At 43.3% G+C, this 22,707-nt stretch overlaps 1 protein-coding gene across 3 annotated transcripts in view; it reads left to right on the forward strand.

Moving 5' to 3' along the window:
* KCTD1 (potassium channel tetramerization domain containing 1) overlaps positions 1–20,805 on the forward strand; it is a 106,429-nt gene extending 85,624 nt beyond the window's left edge. For all 3 annotated transcript variants that reach the window (XM_054192736.1, XM_054192735.1, XM_054192734.1), the window contains exons 3-5: positions 10,990–11,134; positions 13,468–13,773; positions 17,916–20,805. In XM_054192736.1, the coding sequence (XP_054048711.1) occupies positions 10,990–11,134; positions 13,468–13,773; positions 17,916–18,074 (610 nt within the window). In that variant the 3' untranslated portion in view covers positions 18,075–20,805. The remainder of the gene's footprint in view (positions 1–10,989; positions 11,135–13,467; positions 13,774–17,915) is intronic.
* The last annotated feature ends 1,902 nt before the right edge of the window (positions 20,806–22,707 follow it).

The following is a 22,707-nucleotide window of genomic DNA, read 5'->3' on the forward strand; positions in this document are numbered from 1 at the left end:
GGCTGTCATGTATTAAAGGCGCCGTGATGTAACACTTAGTTTTGTCATGTGGTATTTTTGAGGATTTCAGTGACTGCAATTATAGTGTCTGTTTTCACATATGTGGATTAATTATTCCTTACGCCACTGTTTAGGGGGCTGTATTGCTTCTGTGCTGTATCTCAGCTCTCTTCCTTTCTTCTCTCGTTACCTCCTCCACAGAAATACATCTGACATACCGTTGGGTTTGGTATGGCTGCAGGGATGATTACACCATGACAGCAGCTAATTTAATAAACAATAAAGCCACTGTTTTGTATATGTAAAGTTTGTCAATGGAAATAATGTTATCTGTGTGTTTTTTATCACCCCCACCACCAGCAGAATGTGCAGGCGTGGCTTTGGCATTTCTAACCTATGCATTAAGCATTATTTATTGCTCAGAGCCACTGTCTAAGCTGTTTTAGGTGGACTTTCCTGTCCTCTTAACTGATTAGCGCACAGGTTTTTGTATTAACTGATTTGGTTAATGGTGTGATTTTCCTAGTTACTGAAATGCTTAAATCATTACAACCCTCTAGCATGGAAGCAGTTAAACATGTAAATGTATGGGAGGGAGTTATACGGGTATAAACATGTCTCTCTATGTAGGCACATGTCTGCGTCCGCACTAGGAATCACAGCGATGTAATTGTAATGTATATAAGTTAGAGTTAATCAAAACAAGAGCAGTATATGGCCCTGTGTTTCTCATACTAAATTCTGTGCTGATAACACCCACATCTTCTTTGCCTCTGTTGCGTGTGCTCTCGTGCCATCCCCATTGCCTTTCTCAAAGAATTTATAACCTAGGATGTTAACCTGGAAGTACCATTCTCAGTCTAGGTGGAGGAATGTATGAGCAGGTGAGCTAAGCAGTAAAGCAAAACACAAATATTCAAGAGAAGTGTGATAAATATGTTATTGTGTAGCTGGCCCTTGCAGCTTTTCTCATTACAACTGCAGTCAGCTTTATGGGAAGAGAATGTTATTAGGGCAGCCAGGGCAACCTTAGATTCTCATGTTCATGGTTATGTGTAGTAATACCATCTCCAGTACACGATTGCCTTCTGCTGTGCACAGAGAAATGTGGTGCTTAATTAATAAGCAGGTCATCAGCATCTCTGTTCCTCCTCAGTTCAGCTTGTGTCCTTGGGCTGTATTTTCTGCATGTTATTCGAGTCCTGTTCTGAAGAGTCATTCTTGCCTGCTTTCTTTGCAGCGTTCTTTAGCCTACTACCTTTTTGCTTCGCTGAAAGGAGCTCAAAAAAATAAGGGAGGCATACTTAGTCGTAGCGTCGCGCAGGAAATCTGGCACACGCTTGGACAGAGCTCGTTTCTCCCAGGCAGCCCCCGTCTGCCTTACCTGCGTTCCCTTCCCACGACCCCTTCCTCATCCATTAGACCTTCTCCTGCTCATCAGGGGTGCCACGGGCAACAGTCTGCTACGCTCTGCAACCCTGGCTTCTCCCCAGATTGCGTGCTGCCTGGATTGGGGGTGCTGTGGGAAAACAGTAGGTCATCAAAGACCAAGTCTAAAGTGCAGAGTGAAATGAAAGTTGCGGGAGCATCTCTAATATTCGACGTATCTTAACTTGTGAAGCCTGTTTTCACTACCTTAATAATGTTCTTTGTATTTTTTTTTTCCTTTGTCTATCCCTGTAGGGCTTTAAAAAAAGCAGGCTGAACATCCTTTCCGCCTTCCCTGGCAAATCTGTCTTGTGACAGTCCGAGCCCAAGTTCAGCAGCCGGGCTGCAACCTGTTAATCTGTTTCACAGGCTTCTGCTGCACAAGCTAGCGGTAGCAAATAGTTGTCCTCTGCATGAACTGCACTTGAGAAGGATGTTACGAACTTTGCAAGTGACTTTCACGGGTATTTATTGAGAGTGGAGTAGTGAGGGTGTTTGGGAATACTTTATTCTGTTCTAGGCTCTGGAAGACAGTGTTTCCTGGGGACACAGGCTCGCCGTAGTTAACAGTGGAAGGTTTTAGAAGCGCTTTCTCTCTCTTTGAATTTTATTCGTTAATGAGAAGCTTTAATTTAGGCTTTAATGTAGAAGTGGCCTCTCTTCTCTCTGGAGAAGCAGTCCCCGTGGGATCCCCGTACAGCACGCAGAGGTTAGCTGTGCCGTCTCTTGCCTTTGTGGGCTGCAATGCAGGTGGAGTTTGTGCAACCTTTGCAAAGGGAAGGGCAAGTGTGTTCTTGTCCTGTCTATTGGAAACGTGTTGTCCTTCCTCTTAGAGGAGGCAGCAGGTAACAAAACAACGTAGCCGGGATTTCTGGCTAAGTAGCCAAAGTTGTGAAGACCTTGGAAAGCTTAATTCGTTATGGTTGCATTGGGAGGATTGTTGTTTACTGGGGCGCAGGCTCCAGGCGTGTGAAGTGCAATGCCTGGTTCCCAAAGTAACATCCTGGAAAGGGGCAGAGTTAGCGATATCACGGTGCGTATACGTGCTTAACTAGGGTATCAATCTGTTGGGTTTGGATCCAGCACTTGTTTTGCTGATAGCTTTCTAAGGGATTTCATGGAGAATCTTGGAGTGTTTCCTAATTTCCAGTGATACGTACATGGAATTTTGATGCTGAGCCTTCTCGAGGGTACAGAGGAAATACTGAGAGCTAACAGTGGTTTGAATGAAATTCATGAAAGCTGAGGGGCAAACTTGATGTATGAAGGAATACATCAAAGAATTTCTGCCATTCTGAGAAGATTTTGTTGTTGGGTGGTTTTGCTGTTGATTTTTTTTATTATTATTATTTTTTTTTTTAATGTCCGGATTTTTTGAAAGGGAAATGGCTCTGGTAGCTTTTTTAAAATTGCTTTTTAACAGTGTTCTCTTTGTGGAATCTGCATTTACAGATTTATCAATAGGACTTTGAAGCTGGGTTGCTAACATGTCTTATTCTTTTTAAGAAAAGTTGGCAGGCTTAAAGGAGAGTGGGTTGGAGCGAATACATTTTTACTTTTTACTTAAACGCGATCCCAAGACGCAGGTTCTGCTTTATTACATTGCAGTCTGTGACAGGGTTCAGTGTTCTGAATGTATAGATTATCATGGCCTTTGGGATGTTGCGCGTTCACCGGTTTAGCTACTTTCTGGCGTTTGGTGTTGAATGATAAACACTCAGGTTCTGCTCCTATCCTCCATTATCTGTACTCACAGCAAACCTGACCATCTTAAACATGATTAAAATATAATTCAAAAGTTATTAGCTAATTATGACGCAAAGTACTTAATTTGCCATTGCACCCTAATCGTAAAGGTACTCCTGATAACTTGTTAATAACCATATCATAAGCAAAAGGACACGGTTGCTACTAACTTAATAGGCAGCTTCCCTCCAGATAAAACATAAATAACGTACCTCAATGAAATCGGATTCGAGCTTAGTAAAATTATCTTGGCAAGCAAAGAGAATACTTGTTAATTTTTCTGTGAAATGTTATCATTGCCAAGAAAACTTGGTTACAAAAAAACAGAGATGGAAAAAGTATTTGCATGAATAATTGATTGAACATTTCATTGGTTTAAATGATTTTAGGAAAAGCGGTTTTTGATATACCCTGGAAAAACTAAAAAGTTTTTTAAGGACGGACTTATTTGCAAGATACCAAACGCTGTAGGGAGATGTGGGGCTTAAAGGCTTGCGGTCTGCTCTTCAGTAGATCCAGTGCGCGAGTGAGCCTGAAGAAAGGAACAAGGAGACATGGTGGTGTAAAATGTAAAATACCAGTGGCCAGGCCGCAGCTATGGAGCAGCGGGCGTGCAGGTCAGCTGTTGCATGTCGCTGCTCTTTGCCCTGACAAATGGCTGAAGCAAAACGCCTGTCGTGATGTGAGAGGGATGGCAGCAGGTATCTGCAGCCTCTGCTCCTGCTCTGGGTCACGTTGGCTTGACGCGTGGGGTGGGTTGATCAGAGCGCTGGCTGGTTGTCAGGGCGTCCAGTGTCCTAGAGGAGGAGAGGGCCTGTGGTACCACCCTTTAGATAGTGGTTTGGCTGAAGGAACAGCCTGTTTGGGGATTGCAAGACTTAAGTTTTCTGGAGATGGGTCTGTATGGTAGCAAAAGGACTTGAGGGAGTGCTTGGTATCTGGAGACAAGCAAAACTGCGAGGATCAGGGATAGACAGGATGTCTCGGGAAGCGTCAGCAACTTCTGGGTCTGTCAGATGGAGTAACCTCACGTTGTCAAAAGTGATGGGGGTTGTGGGGATGAGGATCCTGGTTCGGGGTGGGATAGTAGCTGGAGAGTAGAGGACAGACCCCTCTCAGCCACATCTGAAGCCTGTAATGCAACCTAGAGGTTCAGGAGGTTTGGCTGCCACAGTATTGAAATTGCTTTTAAAGCACTTACCTGCCCAGCCTTGTGTGAAAAGATGCAGATTTGGGTTGCAGCCTGTTCCTCTTATCTGTCTGTATCTCTTTGGTATACCAGAGCAGAGAGAGAAGGTACATGGTAAACAGAAACTCCCTGGTCCATCGTCTGCAGTCTGGGGATAGTGCTCTCCTGGCCTCACCCTTGCTGCCGTCGTGCGATGTGGGAGATGGTTTCCATCTGCCCACATATATAGTTTTCTAGCCATGAGTCACCAGCTCTTGACATCCCATCCCAAGTTTTTGTTCCTTTCTTTTCTAAAATGTTAGTGTTTCTACAAGTGCCGTTTGGGTCTGGGTGAATGATGGTCCTGAATTTGGGAATGGGGGTTTGAACATCCCGGGGAGAAGGCTGTGACAGAGCTTACTTCTGGTGGACATTCAGGACCTTGCACCCACCGTAAGGCTGTCAACCAGTACGTTATGTGTATCGGGGGAGTTCCTGTATTAGCTGTATTTCATAGTGTAATTATTACTTCTGGTGTGAATCTCCTAGATAGCTAGATCACCTGTTTAGCGGGGAAAATACAGGTTTTAATTTTTCTTGGAAGAACTTCCTTTTCAGGCAGACAGAGATTAGGGTATTTCTGTTGACTTCTGGAGCCTTAGCCGTCCATTTTTTAGTTCACCCCGATGTTTCCTGTGACCCACATACCCTCTTTTGCTCGGCTGTCATTTAATTACACATCTCATCATCTCCACGCTCATCTGTGGCGTAGAAAGCTGTAGTTCACTCTCTTGTAAGTAGCATTCCTGCAACATGACTGCACAGCGTTGTGCAATTTATTCTTTTCCAGTTAATGTGTCGGTTTGTCCATGTGGGTTAGATCCAATGACTATTTGTTCATTTTGTAATATGTCTGATTTGCTTTCATCTCTGCTCCTGGTGCTGCCTCTGATCAGGCAGGTTATAGCATATCCTACGTTTCTTTTTCTTCGTTTTTTTTCTTAGTCTCTGATGTGTTCCCTGATGATACCACCTCACTCGTCATTTCAGATCCTTCCCATCTGTTCTTCACATGCTTTACTCTGCATTTAAGACTATTCACTGCTTCTTGTCTATCTCAATTTCTTCTAAATGTTTTATTAGCCCTCTGAGCTTGCCCTTACCTCTTCTTTCACTTCCATGCTCGAATAACAATCTTAAGATGTTTGAAATTATCTCCATGTAAATGGTTCAGTTCTTCAATCTTTAGCAAATATTTCCACAAAGGTTGACATCCTTCTACTCAGTATCTGGGATTTATCTGTTCTTCAAAATGCCATGTAACATTTTCTTTTAAATCTCATAAGAACTGGTGTTTTAATACCTCCTCTTGTACATCCTTCTTGCTCTGTCATTTTTGGCTCCTATATAAATACCTTTTCTATAGAAGGTTTAATGAGATTTTAGGTTTTAATACATTTTTCCCCTGTTACCTTTGCTTTATAATCATTGTATTCATGCCTCTTCTGATAATGTAGGAACTGCCTGTGCCAAGGAATTCCTGAGACTCATGGACATGAAACCTTAAATTAAATGTAAGGAGGAAGAGATAAGAACAAATTATAATAGCACTGAGAGCAAGAGATTACAACGGGGTATTTGGTTAAAATGCGGTTTTCATAATATATGTTCCTGAAAATTGTAAATGTATTCTGTTATATCATGTTTATGAGCCAACTTTTGTTACGCAGAGTTATAAAGATTGCTAGGTATTCAGCTGCTGTGGATCCAAAGGACGTGAGGTATTCAAAAAGAGAAGAGCTGGTTGTTACTGCTAAAGTGATCCTCTGAAAAAAGACTAGAAACCTCATCATTCTCCACTTGGGTGCGTTTCTCCCTGGCGTTGATACCTCTTCAAACGTAGTAGCTTCTAGGGGACAGTGCAAAATTATATAATTTAGACATACGAGGAAGTAAAATTAAATAGCCATGAGACGAGCATACCATTAAACAGATCTAATTTATAATGGGCTCTTATGCAAATTGCCTTTGAGCACTTAAAAGAAAATGAAAAGAGATTAATAAGGACGACGTGGACTAAAAAGTCACAGAGAAAAAAAAAAAAAAAACAGTAAAAGCCTATTCCGGCTCGCTCTTCACACACCCTAGAGTGTTAAATAAGCGTTCCCATTAGCCACATAAATATAATGATGTGATAGTAAAACTTGCATTCACTTAGCCTTTTAAGGGCCAAACCCCTACTCACTTTGCCACAGTGGCTCCAGCCAGGTGAGTAAGATTTCAACTAAAATACTTTTTCTTTGTTGTGTAATTCATTATTGGAGGGAGAGAGTTTTCATGAGTGCTTTGCCCCTTGCCAGCCACCGAATACCTGACCTCGGTGGAGTCCCAGGCAGTTTCTTGCCCTGCCATTAGCAGGGGATTGCGGGTGCCACGGCATCCTCCTGCTGCACGGTTCCCTCCGCTGCCTTATTAAACACCAGGAGTTTTCCTCCCTTTTTTGTTGTTCCGTGAAAAGGCACAGAGAGCAGGGAGAGCTGACAGCTTGGAACTCTTGCAAATAGTTTGTTGCAAAAAAATTTTCAGTTTTGAGGTTTTGTCCTCTGATCATTATAATAAAATTAGAAATAATATACTGGATATATTAAAAAATAATGAATCTGTGTTCTCTCAGGGGAAAAAAGTTACTAGGTTTATTTCTACGTTAGATTGAAAGTAATGCAGTAGTCTGCATGCGTGCAGACACCAAGGCTTGCTGCTTTTCCATGTTCCTTGTATCCCTGTGGTGGCAAAAGAGAAGAATTTTAGCTGTGTCCACTGAAGCTTCTAAAACAGTCTGCAGAGCCACGTCATTTTTCTTAGTGTTAAGTTGTGCAATAGTTGACTGATTAATATTAGCCATCTTGTTCCTAATTAGTGCTGCTTTCCAAAATTCTTAACTGAGGCAGAATAGGCTAAAGGAAAGTCTCTTTATGTGTATAATAATATATATGAATACTTATATACTGAGAGAGCAAGGTTATAAACATTTACACTATGTATACAGTTTTGCCACAGATCAAGTATGTTTTTATACTGGACAAACAGGACTTGTTTCTGAAGAATTTGAAAAATCCTGTAAGCAATGTCATCTTCCCGCGCTGGCTTTTTGGTCTAGAAACGCTGCTATGGGAGTTCTAGTCCGTGAGGAAAAGGATCCCTACATATTCTGTGGAAGTAAAACATTGATCTGTTCTATATCCCGTTGTTTTCTCCCCGCTAAAACCAGGCTTGCGGCTGTACCTGTTTTGTGTCCTGAAAGTGAAACCAAATTCTGTGACGGAAGCTGAGTTTTCCACTGGTTGTATTTTCTATCCTTGAAGGATTCATTTTTCCGACAGTGGAATATGATACTTAAAGCCATAGACATTAATTATTACCCATTGGAGGTCCCACTTTCAACCCATGGGACATTAATTTTCCTGATATACAGAAAATTCCAGCCTGTTAGTTTTAATTAAATATTTCAGAAGTACATTTTCTTGTAAATGGACTACATTTTCCTATCCTTTACCCTTGATATTTGGCTAATTCTGCATATAATTATCAGCTTGCTTTGCAAGCCTCCTTTAAAGCAGTTTCCTGTTTGGAAATCCACTCAGCTGTTATGTATTTGTCACTTATTTAAAAAAAAAAGTTATCTTTGACAATCATCAGCCGATGTTGTCAAGAAGGCAATGGGGGAAAAACATCTTTCAGGCTTTCTTGGGAAGTGAAATTATAATAAACATGACTTAACAGTCCCTTCTTGTGCCAGGGAATTGGTGTCTTTTTTTTTTAAGCATTTATAATTGGAGCGTGAGACCAAACAGGAGTAACAGCGGAGCTATGGGTGACAGGGAGGATGGTTACTGGGATATTGTTGTGTAGAAAAGTTGCCGAGGGAGGCACAGCAGAGAGCTTGCCGCTGTGCTTGCAGGAACCCAAGAGTACATGGGGAGGCTGGAGGGGGAACGTGTTGGTCCTCCCCCAGGTCCTGGCATAGCCCAGTCTCCTCTCCTGATGGGTGTAGCAAATGCAGCTTAGAAGGACCATGCCACCAGATTTGGGTCCCGTATTATCTCAGGTCTTTTCTCTGGAGGCCACGTGAAGGAAGCTGGAATCTACATTTTTTCCATCTGAAAAGGAGAAAGGCTTTAATTTTGTTTACAGCCATGTCTCTGCTTGGGGGTCTGCCCTTCCGAAGCTGTTTTAACACGTGAAAGCGCAGTTGTGTATTGCAAAGTGATCCTGGGGGGCAATGGAAATTTGCAATTCCTTGGGTTTTTTTCTGCCGCCGCAAAGCAGGAGTGCACTAAGGCAACGCTTTCTGGTCACTCTTCCAGCCCGGACCCAGGGCTTCCATGTCCCAGGTAGCATTCCTGATGGCTCTGCACTCTCGTCAGCATTATGGTTTTGTCAGAAGGCTCCATCCTCTGATACTATCTCGTTCGTCTCCTATACAATTAATAAAATGAAGACAAAAAGCCTAGAGGTTTAAAATATGTAATTATAGTAGTAATTTAGAACTAGGAAAATGCTACAGAAACCAATTACCATTACACATTTCAATAATGACTGACTTGGCCAAATATGTATGTTTTGTGTGTGAATTCCATGATAGATTCCAAGATGACATGTTTGAGTATAGGGGAAAATTAATTCTAAATGCTGAGTGCATCCATATTAGACGTAAATGTTGCTCATCCACCTAGTGAACAGGAACCTGTATTATAGGGCCTGTTACAGCTTAAATTTTGAGCGGCAGGGCAGGCAGTAACAAGTATCTGAGGAAGAAAGCTTGAATTGTTCTAAGGGATGGCTTTGAAAAAATTATTTTGTTACCTGATCATTCTGAAAAATATATGTAATTCCTTCTATATTACAGATTTCATGCGACTTGAATAGATTCAGGCATTTCCTACAGAATTGTAAATGGCCAGCTGAAGTTAATGGGGTTTTAGTTCTTTCCTGGTCTTCATCTCTCCCAGCTGGTGAGAAAGAATAGATGAGACTTGTATTCTGTTCACAACTTAGTAATAAGTGTGCTATGAAGGCCCCTGCTGCAGGCACAGACATCGCTTTAAACTCCGTTTAGGTTGGCTCTGCCATTTTCAAAGGGAGGGTGTACGGCTGTGGGTGTGAAGTGGCGCGTGGTCACCTTGAAGCCCCATCCCTCTGCAGTTCCCCAAGATCTTGGGTTCTTCTGCAAGCCTTGACATCTCCCCTTCTTTGGGAACCACTTCCGTCTTTTGCTCCTTGAACCTTTCCTGAAGATCCCCTTCTGCTGGCAGATGGATGGGGCATCTCAGCCTGGGATGCTTCATGCAGCCACGAGGGCTGCTCACCTTTGAGGTTTTGGGAATTTTTTTTTCTGCTGGCGGTGAGGATTAGTTGTTCCTTCACTTCTTTTAAATCAAAAGTAGTGTGCCATGGCAGTTCATTGTGCTCGCTCTCTGTTTTTCATGAGAAGACAGACTTGCACCTTACCTGTGCCGCAAACTGAGTGTGATCAGGGAATAAAAGTGCCTGTCGGTCCCTTAGCTCCGTGTTGATGCTGTTGTATGCTCTTTAGTAACCTGCAGAGGTTTTACTGTGCTGGTCCCCAAAACAGATTGGTTATACTGGGACAAAAACTACATACAAATGAGCCCTTTCATTAAAATAATGAAAACGCGGTATCTGCAAAATGTAACAGGTTGCGGCAAGGCTCTGAAATAGCATCCCAAACCGTCAGTAGCATTTCATGCGGAGTTGTCCATGTGACGTATCGCGAGCGAGCTATTTCAAGACCGTTTTGTTTACAATTCTGGTGTTGGAAAGAATCACAAAGTACTTCCACATTGCCTGTGCGTTTGTATAAACAGGCGCACAAAATCAGGCCTACCCGCCGCCCCTGGTGATTCCATTGGGAAACCGCCAGTGACTCAGGAGCGTTTTGCAAACGCCCCGGTGCAGAAACACACAACGGGTATTTCGTGTTACGCTGGCAAGGGTTTGGTTCAGAGTTTTCAGCCCTTCCCGCTGCTCCAACAAAAGCAGGTTTGTGGGGCACACATCTAGAAAACCTGTGTGTGCGCCCAGCGGTTGATGTTGCAAGAACTTATTGGCAAGCGGAGGAGGCTCTCTAGGTGGCCATATGGTTCTGGTGATCGGTGGGTGGTCTCTAAAAAGCGAGGCATTTTTCCTGATTATTTTAGAGTGGGCTAATTGATACCTGCCGCAAACAGTTAATTTTTACAGTGAAATTGTTGCCTCGCGTTGAAATGTCATACGCTTTGTGTCCCCAGCTTCTAATTCCCCGCAATGTGCTGGCCCCTCAGCTGTGCCTGTCCAAGCGTTGGTTGCAGTAGATGGCATCCAAAAAATGAACTGGGTTTAAAAACAAACAAAACCCCAGCAAACAAACAAAAACCCCCAAACAACCAAACCATTTCCCAAGTGCAATTTCCAAACTGAATCGGGTTCACCCTGCAATCCCCATGAAAGCAGAATGAAGTCAGTCAAGGGGGTTGGTGCATCCTGGGGGGATGGCGTCTGCTGGTGGGGGCTATTGAGAGAGGTGGTCAAAATGGCCACTGAGCCCAGCTTGGTCTGACCCTGCTGCTCGCCTCTTCTCTCCTCTCCAGGATTGGCCGGCTGTTCGATGGCACGGAGCCCATCGTCCTCGACAGTCTCAAGCAGCATTATTTCATCGACAGAGATGGGCAGATGTTCAGATATATCTTGAATTTTTTAAGGACATCGAAACTCCTCATTCCTGATGATTTCAAGGTGAGATTTCAAGGGGCTTGGGTGTTTTGCGTGTGCCTTGTTAAAACAAGTATCTGGCATGTAGTCAAAGTAGAACCCTAGACTTTGGGGGGTGGAATTGTTGGGGTATGGTGTTTGATTTCAGATACATGGCAAAAGTAAGCGCGGGGTTGCTAAAGTGGCATCCGACAGCCTTTCCTAGAGTGGCATCAATATTAAATTTTCCCCTCCTGGCTATAGCGTTATGGAGCAACCTTGCCACGTTTGACCTAGGGAAATTAAATATGGTGGGATGCTGGCGGAGACAGAAAGGATGTTACAATTTGGAACTGACTGCTCGTGAGCTTTGCGGCTTGCTTGTCCTCTCATCTGCTTTTATGCTTCCCCTCTAATTGCAGCAGCTCCAGCTTCCACTCCCACGCTGAAATTCAGAGAATGGTGTGGGAATCACAGTATTGACAAAATAAACTGCACACATGGTAATATTTGAGCATTAAGTCATAGAATATTTTCTCCCTCAGACTCTTGAATGCATACTGCAAGTTTAATTTTGGAGTTTTAGAAAAGTCAGGGATGAATAGCTGCACATATATTATTTAAACTTTATTAAAGAGCCTGCTTTTTTTTCTTTTTAATAGCAAATTGAATTTGTGGTAGTTCACCACACTAGACATTAGCCTACAGAGGTAGAGCTTCAGACTCCATGGGATGTTCTGTGTTTATCCTCCTGTAGGGGTGTGGGTGTGTATGTGGTGTCAGCGCAGAGAGCGCTGGAGACCGCGGTTGCCATCGGAACAGATCTTTATCATTACTTAATGAATGCATATCAGCGTAGCTGGCTGTGCCATTAGTTCACCGTAGGAAATACAGCAATTGGAATTGAACAGGAGAGGTGATGGGGAAGGGTTAGAGCAGTTTACGACGGTGTGCAGTCTTTTATCCCTCGCATCTGAGAGAGATTTTTCAGGTGTTTGGGGCATAACAGATGTGAGGTTGAGTTCAAGAGCCGTATTGCAGCAACCTTTGAATCATCTGCTGTAGACGCAGACCTACTTCTCCCATGCGTGACGATGGTGGACCTCCCTGAATAATGTGGAAGTTTGGAACTGGCCAATAAGCATCACATCCCTCTTTTGAAGCCTTAGCATGGCTTTGTGCTGCTCTCGGCATTTGTCCTGAAGGTAATCAGAAATACAGAAAAAGGAAAAGCTACCTTCCATGCGATATTAAGAAGTTATGTATGCAGAGCCTTTCAAATACATAAATATGCTGTAGCTCTGCTGAAATTAAAAATGTAACTCCTGGCAAGTTTGCCCAACCAACATGATGTTCAAAGGGGTGTCCTTTCCAGTTACGCTTTAAGGCATCCAAAAGATTGGTGCTTAAAACGAACAGCAGTCCTTGTTTCTTAGAAATATATAGTTTAGATGACTCTTTTGTTACACATTAAATGTAAGCAGTATTTTGAATACAATTTAGGTGTCCCATTCTCATGAAGCATTTTGTAGCTCAAATGCAGGGCCATATTGACAGTCAGCAGTCTTCCTTTGTTGTCATTCTGTTCTTCTGTCTTCCCTAATTCTCATGTATTGTTTTTCTCTGTATAAATATTTTCTAAATGGTCTTACACGCTTAAACCTAGAAAAATAAGATTTTTTTTTTTTTTAAGTTTAAAAAATGGCAGTAGACAGACTCCAGATCATCAGTTCTAAATTACTTCCATACTGGCTATGCTTAGAAATGCATTCTCTCTGCTCTGGCGTTTGAGACGATGTAGTAAACAATACTGTTGGCAAAATGGGGAGGTATTAAAAAATACTTAATTTTTAAAATGCAGTAATATACGCTATTCATTATGCAAATATCTGAATCATTTTACACTTAGAACCATCGCAGGCTCCCTCATTTACATTCTTATACCTGTTACAATGCCTGCTAGTATTGCTGTAAGACGCGATGGATCCTAGTGATGAATTTTCTGAATCCTGATTGAATTCTGTTCCATCTGTTCAATGAGGTCATTATTCTATGACATCACTATAGGGATAAAATATGGGGGAAAAAAGTGGGATTTTTTTTTTTTTGCCTGGATTATTCCATAGCAGGAGGGAGTTGAGCAAGCACAGCCCCCCCCTCCCCTTCCAAACGCTGCTGTACCCAGTCTGTCTCAAGTGGCTGATGGTTATTTTTTGCTTGCGCTGTTATTTTATTACGCCTTCCTACACAGTAATTATGAACTATGTCTGAAGGGTTCCAGATCCTGAGCGGCGTTAGCCCGAATAACCATACACATTAAGCGGTACATTAGCAATGCCTCTTTCTTAATTGTGCACAGTAATATATGTGTCTTTCAGGATTACAGTTTGTTATATGAAGAAGCAAAGTATTTCCAGCTTCAGCCCATGCTAGGAGAGATGGAAAGGTGGAAACAGGACCGGGAGAGTGGCCGTTTCTCAAAGTCTTGTGAGTGCCTGGTGGTGCGAGTTGCCCCAGATCTTGGAGAGAGGATTACACTGAGTGGCGATAAGTCATTGATAGAAGAAGTGTTTCCAGAAATCGGTGACGTGATGTGTAATTCTGTCAATGCCGGCTGGAATCACGACTCGACGCACGTCATCCGATTTCCACTGAACGGATACTGTCACCTCAACTCAGTTCAGGTAGGAAGTCACGTATGTATTTTTTTTGGAAGGGAGCCTGCTGACCAGGTACCAGTGGGTTGACCCTCTTCCCTGTCACTGGAGCATTTTGATGAGCAAAATCAGCTGGAGGCTTTAAGCTAGTTATTTACTTCTGTGGGTCAGAGCCATTTTCTCAACTTAGTTCACACACGTCATCACCAAATCTTTTTGCAAGCAAACTACAGCAGTGTTAAAAACGTTCTTTAGGAGGTACATGTTTGTCTTAACATAAAAACATTGTATATTTGGAGAAACATTTTTTGGCATTTCAATATAGGGTGACCATTCGAGCCTGCTTACAGCCACTTGCCCTGCCTGTTATAAATTGTTTTCTGGATTGATGAGAGGGCACAGGAACATCTCAAGCCAGGGAGGGGAGATGTCACGTCTCCAGAGAGCTGTTGAGAGCGCTGCGCTCTGTCCCTTCACCTGAGAAAGGTAGAGGAGATGCTCTGATTTGCCGGAGTCCACAAGAGCTCTGAAACTAAATAGGAAGAATGGAGGAGCAAAAAAGTGAAGCCCCGGTCTCTTATACTGAGTGTAACAAGTGAGAAGTGAGGGGAAAGGGACATTAATATGAGAAAAAGACAACTGGACAGTAGCATTGGCCCGCTACTGAAAGGAGGACCACCCTTCCACGGAGGGAGAACATAGCCATCCTCCTCCTCCTTCTTCCTCCTTCCTTCTGAAACAGGACCCAGTGTTCCTGGAGGAGGGAGCAGCCTGCAGCCGCACGGGAAGGCATCTGATGAGTCTTACCATCAGAGGGGACTTTGCCTCAGCCCCCACTGCTACCCCTCAAACTGGAACATCCTAGGAGGGCTTTGGCCCTTCAACGAGACTATCAGGCAGGCAAGGCATGTCATGTGGAGGGTACAGTAGGGGGGAAGTTATCACACGTATGGTTAAAAACAAGTGTGTCATTTTTCCAGTGTTACTCGGGTATTTTGCATTTGATAAAGACCCCCCTAATACTTCTTGAATAAATCACTCTATACGTTTTACTTTGGATGAAGACAACATGTTCAGTCTTCCTCCTTGCTGAGGTAACAAAAACAAAGGCACATCTGCTTATTGCAAATAGGGACCCATCTGTTTCTGTGGTCTCAGGGAAGACCCTCTTTCACTGTCAGCAGTTTTTCCTAATTTCTTATGGCATAGTAGAGGAAGTAGCAATATCTAAAATCAGTACCTGTTATGAAATGGATAAGAAAAAATGTGGGAGACAAATGCAGTTAATTTCTGGAAGAATTATAATAAACTTACATTTTCTGGTGTCATGTGTTTTATCCTTTGTTGGTTTAAAAACAACCAACCTCACACACCTGTCTCCACCTAGTTAGCACATCCTGCACAGCCAGCACTTTGGAGCGAGAGCACCTCTTCACATCTGGAATTGCCATTAGCACTATTGATGCTGTTTGGTTTAGAAACACCTCCTAAATGCTGCAGGCTGGTGAGCGAATCCTTACAAAGAAGAGACTTTGCAAGCTGAGCTTGGCATCTTTCCATCTGCCGGGTCCTGTTGTCCAGGTGGGGAAGCTCTGCTCTGCTCCCTCCCCAGAGGGCTGCATGGAGGGCTCACCAGGCAGTGCCTGTGTGCAAGCACTTAACACGGGAGTCTGGAGAGACTCAAGAAGTGTGTGGCCAGCAGGTCAAGGGAGGTCATCCTCCCCCTCTACTCTGCCCTGGTGAGGCCGCATCTGGAGTACTGTGTCCAGTTCTGGGCACCCCGGTTCAAGAAGGACAGGGAACTGCTGGAGAGGGTGCAGCAAAGGGCTACCAAGATGATTAGGGGACTGGAACACCTCTCTCATAAAGAAAGACTGAGGGACTTGGGTCTCTTCAGTCTGGAAAAAAGACGGCTGAGGGGGGGATCTTATCAATGCTTATAAATACTTAATGGGTGGGTGTCAGGAGGATGGGGCCAGGCTCTTTTCAGTGGTGCCCAGTGACAGGACAAGAGGTAACGGGCACAAACTTGAGCATAGGAAGTTCCATCTAAACATGAGGAGGAACTTCTTTACTTTGAGGGTGCCAGAGCACTGGAACAGGCTGCCCAGAGAGGTGGTGGAGTCTCCGTCTCAGGAGACATTCAAAACCCGCCTGGATGCCTTCCTGTGCAACCTGCTCTAGGTGACCCTGCTCTGGCAGGGGAGTTGGACTAGGTGATCTCCAGAGGTCCCTTCCAACCCCTACCATTCTGTGAGTCTGTGATCTATCAAGATATGGTTAACCCATGTTATGCGTGGACAGTTGTGTCTCTTCACTGTCAACCTGAAACATCAAAGTTGTTTTGTCATAGTGACTAATGCAAATTTAGAACAGCCTTACATGTAAGATTACAAAGGAAAAGGGATATTTCCAAGGAGGGTTATTTGGCTACATGTCATATGATAGTTGTCAAAGCAGTTGTATCCTTTGGAAGTTTATCTCTTATCCTGATGTTTACATTTTTGTCACAAAATAAGAACAGCCAAGCATATTTACTGATGTGAAAAACCCAAGTCAGAGTGGCAAAATATGCACAGGCTTCAAGAGAGATGATGAACCTATGTTTATAATGCTGCATTTCCGGGGGACATAAGCATCTCCCAGTCCTAATAACAATGTGAGGAGGGACAGGGACTATGAGTAGACCTGGAGAATGAGGTGCAGACTAAGTGACTTGCCCAGGGCTGGGCTAGTCTCCTAACAATTGCTACCATCACACTTTTCCCCATGACCAAAGTTCTCCTGATGTTTTTCAGTGACTTGCACTCAGACATATTTGGGGGATTTTGGCTTATATTGTTAAAAGCTAAGGATCAGAATAAACAAAAATTGCACAGGTGTTTTATGGTGGCTTTCGAGTCTCTTTTCCCACCCCCTCCTTTTTGACGTTTGTCTGCTGTGCCATTAGCCATGCTCAGGTATGTTTGGAAAGACTTTCGCCAACATGTAAAGACATGGCATGTCTTGTTTCAGGCGTTTTTTAAACCACAGCTCGCTTCTCCCCCACCTCAATCCTCTGCAGCCTCCTGCTGCTCTACTTGCCCTTGCAGTCCCAGCACAAGTGCAAGCCAATTTGCTAATTGGTGAAATGGCAGGGAAAGATTCAGTAGGCACCTCGCAGCATAACCCCAGTGAGGTCCCATCACACTGGATGGAGCCTCCCCTTGGGGCTGGTGGCCGTCGCAGCTGACCCCGGTGAAGCCCTGGAAGGGTCTCCCTCACAGGTGAGGTGAAGGAAGCCCGGGCAGCATGACACAGATACAGATGAAAGTAGCAAAGAGGATAAACAAGGGAAAGAACACCTCAGCCCTGCAGTTACAGTAAAACAACATGAACATAGGCAATTACAAAGGACAAAAAAAAAATAGTGGAATAGTGGTGTGGAAGGAGACCATGCTTGTAGCAGCCTGGGGCTGGTGCTGGGAGCTGAGGTCTTTGCACCGTCACTCGTTGGGTGAACTGCGTGGGTGCATCCCCCAGCTCTGGGAGCCCTGCCTGGCTCTTATTTTTAATTTTTTTTTTTTTTTGCCATTGTATTTCCCACTGGAAGCAACACTCCGATTGTGAAAAGGGAGGAAAGAAGGTGAATAGGCAGAACTCGTTTGTGCCATAATTAAAGTTTAAAGGTCGCAGGTTTTGCCACAGGTAACTGTAGCCACAGATCTTTGTGGTCACAGTTGGGTTTTAAGTATCTAGAAAATATAATGGTAACTTCTCTGAAATTATGACTGCAGTATCTGCATTATCACCATTTACTTGAGGTGTTTGCTCAGCATCCCCTGGTGTCTGCTGTGGAATCCTGTATTGGCCCTGTTGTATTGTAAGTCTTGTGAAGTAGAGAATGAGTTTTTCCAGGCACGTTCCTGTGGATAGAAGAAATCTGTATTTAACAGTACTAAAAAAAAAAAAAAAGTATTATTTTCTTTTATTTTATCTCTTACTGCTCAGTGGCCGAAGTCAGCAGAAATCAGTCCAATACAATGAAGCTGAGGGAACCAGTTAGTGGATCTGCGTAACCACTTTTGTTTCCTAGCTGGATCCATTTAAAAATAGCAGTTATCATCCTCGAAGAGCAAATAATCTGTTTATTTACTTATACACTGGTGTTTGTTTCCTCTTTTTTGCAGGTACTTGAGAGGTTACAGCAAAGAGGGTTTGAGATTGTTGGCTCATGTGGAGGTGGGGTGGACTCTTCCCAATTCAGTGAATACGTACTGAGACGAGAACTCAGAAGGACATCTCGTGCACCCTCCGTCATTCGAATAAAGCAAGAGCCTCTGGACTAAAATGGACATGTTTCTTTATGCAAAAAAAAAAAAAAGGCAAAGAGAGAGGAGAAAAAAAAAAAAGGGGGACGTTTCATGTGCAGTTTGGACTCCAAACAAGTCCTGGAACTAAAATTGAATAAAAGACACATTTATATCAAATATAGAGACCACACCTGAATTCATATGGGAACATTTGGAATAGTAGTAATAATAATAACCTCAAGGTGTAAAAGAAAACACAGAAACACACATATATATAAAAAATATGTATGTATATGTATGTATGTACATATATATATGTATGTATATGTCAAAGGGTAGGAAATGCAACAACAAAAAAAGTGGTAGATGAGGTTGGTGATGTGATGGCCTTTAAGTGTCCTAGGCCTCACTCAGGCCCACTTAACGGTGTACAAGCCATTACCGTTGGGGGATGCATAGACAACTCTTCACCCATTTTCCATTGCTGAACAGCCATCCACTTTTTAATGTGTACACACCTTGACTCAACTTTATTTGCATATGGAGGTTTATGTCTGTCTGTTTTAGAGGTGGATGGGCAGGTGTTCAGGAGATCAACCACCCATTGCATTGGAAAGCTAGTCGACTGAAATTTTAAATGTAGTTTGTACAGAAGTCGCACACTTTTTGTCTGCCCTCACAGATGTGAAAGGTTAACTTTTCTTTTGAATGAGGTTTTTTTTTTTGTTGTTGTTTTTGTTTTGTTTTGTGTTTTTTCAAAGGGGGCCAGAATAATTAATATTTGGTAGAGATGCTCTGGTTTGAATCTGCTGCTTTCCTACAATTTTTTCAAATTTTATAATGTATTAAATACAATAAACTCTGTTTAAAATAACGAGGGTCTGGTTTAAGCCAACAGAAGCAGAGATGTGGGATTTAGCTCACTCGCTACACTCTGGGGGCCAGCACTTGCCCGCACATGGGTGGAGTGAGTTAAAGGCAGCAGACGCCATTGTGGCATCTGTCTGGCATGCCGCAGGTTGCTGGTCTTCCGTCAGCGCTGTCCTTTTTAAGAAGCTTTGTCCCGCTTTGAAGAGAAGGCTGTTGGTCAGACTGAAAAAATAACACCAGCTCAGCCCAGGGAAACCCATCAAAAAAAATAATGACACCTGGTTCTGTAACCTTCAATGTAACAGTGGGTAGTCGCATCCTTCCCTCTTGACTAAGGAGTTGGCAGCTTCAACTGTCCAAGCCCTTGCCCTGATGAGTGTTAGTCAGCCTGTTTGTCTTTAATGTTCATTTCCCTCGTTAAAAGCTAGTGTTCTTCTGCCTAGAGAGTGAGACGGGCAGCCCCTCGCATCGCTCTTGGTAGCGGGCGGTAAGTCGATGTCCTGTGTTACATGTCCTGCGAGTTGTTCTCTTGCAGAGTCTCACCGAGGCCACCTCTGCAGCTGCCTGGTTTGGGCCAGTGAGATTTTGCAAAGACACCACGGCACGATACCGCTGCACGGACCGTTCACGGTTGATGCTTTCACCACCTAAGACGCACCAGCAACCACCACCTTTCCTCCAAAGTATCTTTTTATGCAATATTCCAGAATATGACTGTGTATTCATCCTAGTATGGAAGTTTCTATTGACGCAATGGTGCCGGCGTTCCTTTCATTTTGGTGACACTTTGCTATTTATTTAAGAAAAGGAAAAAAAAAAAGAAATTGTTAAATACATGTAACAAGGTTTTTAATATAGTCTGATAACTCAAAAAAAAAAAGCTACCATTTTTCTGGTTTTTATTAAAATATGTCAGAGGGCACACTTGAATAACTCTCTGGCAGCACATATCAATGGTTTTGAAATTATTGAAATGTGGAAATGGGGGGCGGGCGTAGGGGGTGCTCCAAAAAATTAAGGTTCATTAGCAGGTTATTAGATCTTCAGTGTGATGCTGATCTGTCTGTTCACAGTACTGAAACAGCTGCGCCATTGAAACTGCTTGTTTTCAATTAGCAGCAAGTAGTCCTCTTACAAAATAAACAAATGCTTGCTCTTACTGCCCACAATTTGGTTGTTAGTCTGCATAGAAGTCGGAAAGCTAAAACCCCGGGAAATAAATATTTTTAACGGATCTTCAAGCTGTTGGAAGTGGTATGGAGCTTGTGATGGTGAAAAAGGTGCCGGTCCCCATGGGTTGAGAGAGGCTGGGTGCTGGTCCCCGTGGGTCGAGAGTACGTGGGTGCCGGTGCGAGGCGACGTGACGTTTCAGAGACTGTTTACTGCAGAAACCCTCTCTCAGTTTCCAGGTGGAGCCTCAGTGTACCAGGGGGTATGTTTACACTGTCCGTTAAGCCCAAAGGTACTCTCGGATCCCAACCTGCCCTGCTAGCCGCCGTGTTTTACGTACAGGCATATGCTCCCAAAGCCGGCAGGTTGTGCTCAGCCGGTGGTTTTGCTTGCTCAGCGCATACTTGTCCAACTCGATGACACCTTTGTGCTCCTCCTAAATCCCCACCTGGCTGGTCACCCTCCCACCGAGCCCACGTTCATTGTTGATGGAGTGAAAAATTACCCCAAGACCCTGAATGTAAATGTCGCTGCAAGTACAGTGTGGTCAGGGGGTAAGCGGTCACGAATAAACAAAGCGATGGCTGATGAAAAATGTATGCGGGAATAAGGTAGATGATGTAGATTTTTAGAGAGACGATGACATTAGTCCTGTTTGTAATTGAGGCTTTTAACCATGTGTTTTTAAAATGTTCTTTAGAAAAACTGATCAACAGGCAAATAATCCAGGAAGAGGGGGTTGGGGGGAACCAAGAAGGACTAGGTTACGGTCAGCTCTCTTCTTGAGGTTAGTAATTTTGACATGTACAATACTTTAAATTTATCTAATTTTTTTATTAAAAAGTATGACTCCATTTTATGCTATCAGTGGTGCTGTATTTAATAACAAGAGGAAGAGCTGCAGTGAACGGTAGCTGCCAACGTTGTACTTCAGACGCTTGGTTAAGCAGCTGCCAGGAGAAGCTGCGTGCTGTGGGCATGCAGAGATTGCAGATGCCACCCAACACCCCCTTCCCACAAACTCAGGGGAACTGAGTCTTCCCCCTTTCTTTTGGCAACTTGAATGCTGGATTTCTGTGATAACCATCGACCCAGGGTTTAATTCTTCCCCTATTGCCTCCTTAATGTACCAAACAGCTACATAACGTAAGTATGGATCCTGGCACGCTTGGATGAACATTTACACTGTGAGTGTCCCGTTGGAGACTGAGTTAATTTACCCTGCTCCGCAGAAAGCGAAGTCCTGCTTAGTCACTAGGCTGATCTCTCTTTCCAGAAGCACTACTTGTAAATAAGTGCTGCTAATTTATTCTATCTCCAGGTACTTATTGGCCTGGTATCCTGTCCTGGCGAATATTTTTCCTCTCCATTGCTACATGTCTAGAAGCAAGCTGATCATTTCAGTGCTTGAGTGGCACAAGCAGGTGTAGCTCAGACATGGGGTTTTGATGCCCAATGGAATCCATAACAAAATCCAATGGTGACAACCTACTACCCTCTGAGAACATGAAAGTTGAGCCACCCACTCAATTATATTTCTTTATGCTAAACAGGCACTGATTTCAATTTGAAGAGAAACATTTTGTTCATGAGCATAATTTTTTGCAGCAACCTTTAAAAATCGATTGCTATACTCATTACAGGGGTTTTACTGTCACACAAATGACTTGTCAAGTGTGTTTTTCTCAAAAGTTCACGTTTTGGGGGACTTCAGGGAGGAACAGTTTGATTTGGGGGAGCGAGAAAAGAATTTTCATTGACCAATGGTCAATTTTTCAGGGAAATAAAAACATTTATTTCCATCTGTCATTTCTTGACTGTGGAATTCTATATTATGAATTATTTCTAGGGACAACTGGTATTTGTATGTAGGCATTCTTGCTGCCTGAGGTTTATTTACAGTGGAAATGAAACCAAGACATCCTCAGGGCCTGTAGACCGCTTGCTTTTTCTCAGACTTCAGTTTGAGTGGTTTATTATTTCTTGAGGGTCTGGAGGGATCGCCACCACCAAAAATCAATACGTTGCATCAGGTCCCTGTGTTGGCTTTGGCTGCTGCCTCATTGATCTGGTTATTGAAGACCCCAAAACTGACATAGCATTTGGGATCCTTTATTTGAGACTGCTAAAATGGCATCCCTGCCCCTCTTCCAAGAAAAAGATATGGGCACATAGCACACAATTTCATCCCGTTGTATGCTGAGCTAGTGCTGCTAGCTGGTAACCAGGCTGATAATGGCCATGCTGGGGGGAAACCCTAGTGCCAAACTGCTGAAGCGTCCTCTCTTTGTACAAGGGTATCTTCCAACAGTTTGGGAGAAACCCACTTTTCCTTGAATTGCTGATTTTTTTTCCACGTTTCCTTAGTTTTCCACTAAGGCTAGGGCCTTAGTATATTAGTGAGTCCCCTAAAATAACGAAGGGTATATTATTTTTCAACTGATGTCAGGTATTACGGGCTGGATCCCATCTTCTCTGTATTCATACTGAACTTGCCTCACATTCAAGTTATGAACTGAATTACAGATTAGTGTAATTTAGGGATTATGAGAAGGTGCGTGGCTGTTGGTATTGTTGCATTGACAGCAATTGTTTGTCATCTATGTTGCGTGTTGCTTCTCAAAATATT

Source organism: Rissa tridactyla, chromosome 2, assembly GCF_028500815.1.
Source record: "Rissa tridactyla isolate bRisTri1 chromosome 2, bRisTri1.patW.cur.20221130, whole genome shotgun sequence".
In the NCBI taxonomy this organism is placed as follows: Eukaryota; Metazoa; Chordata; class Aves; order Charadriiformes; family Laridae; genus Rissa; species Rissa tridactyla.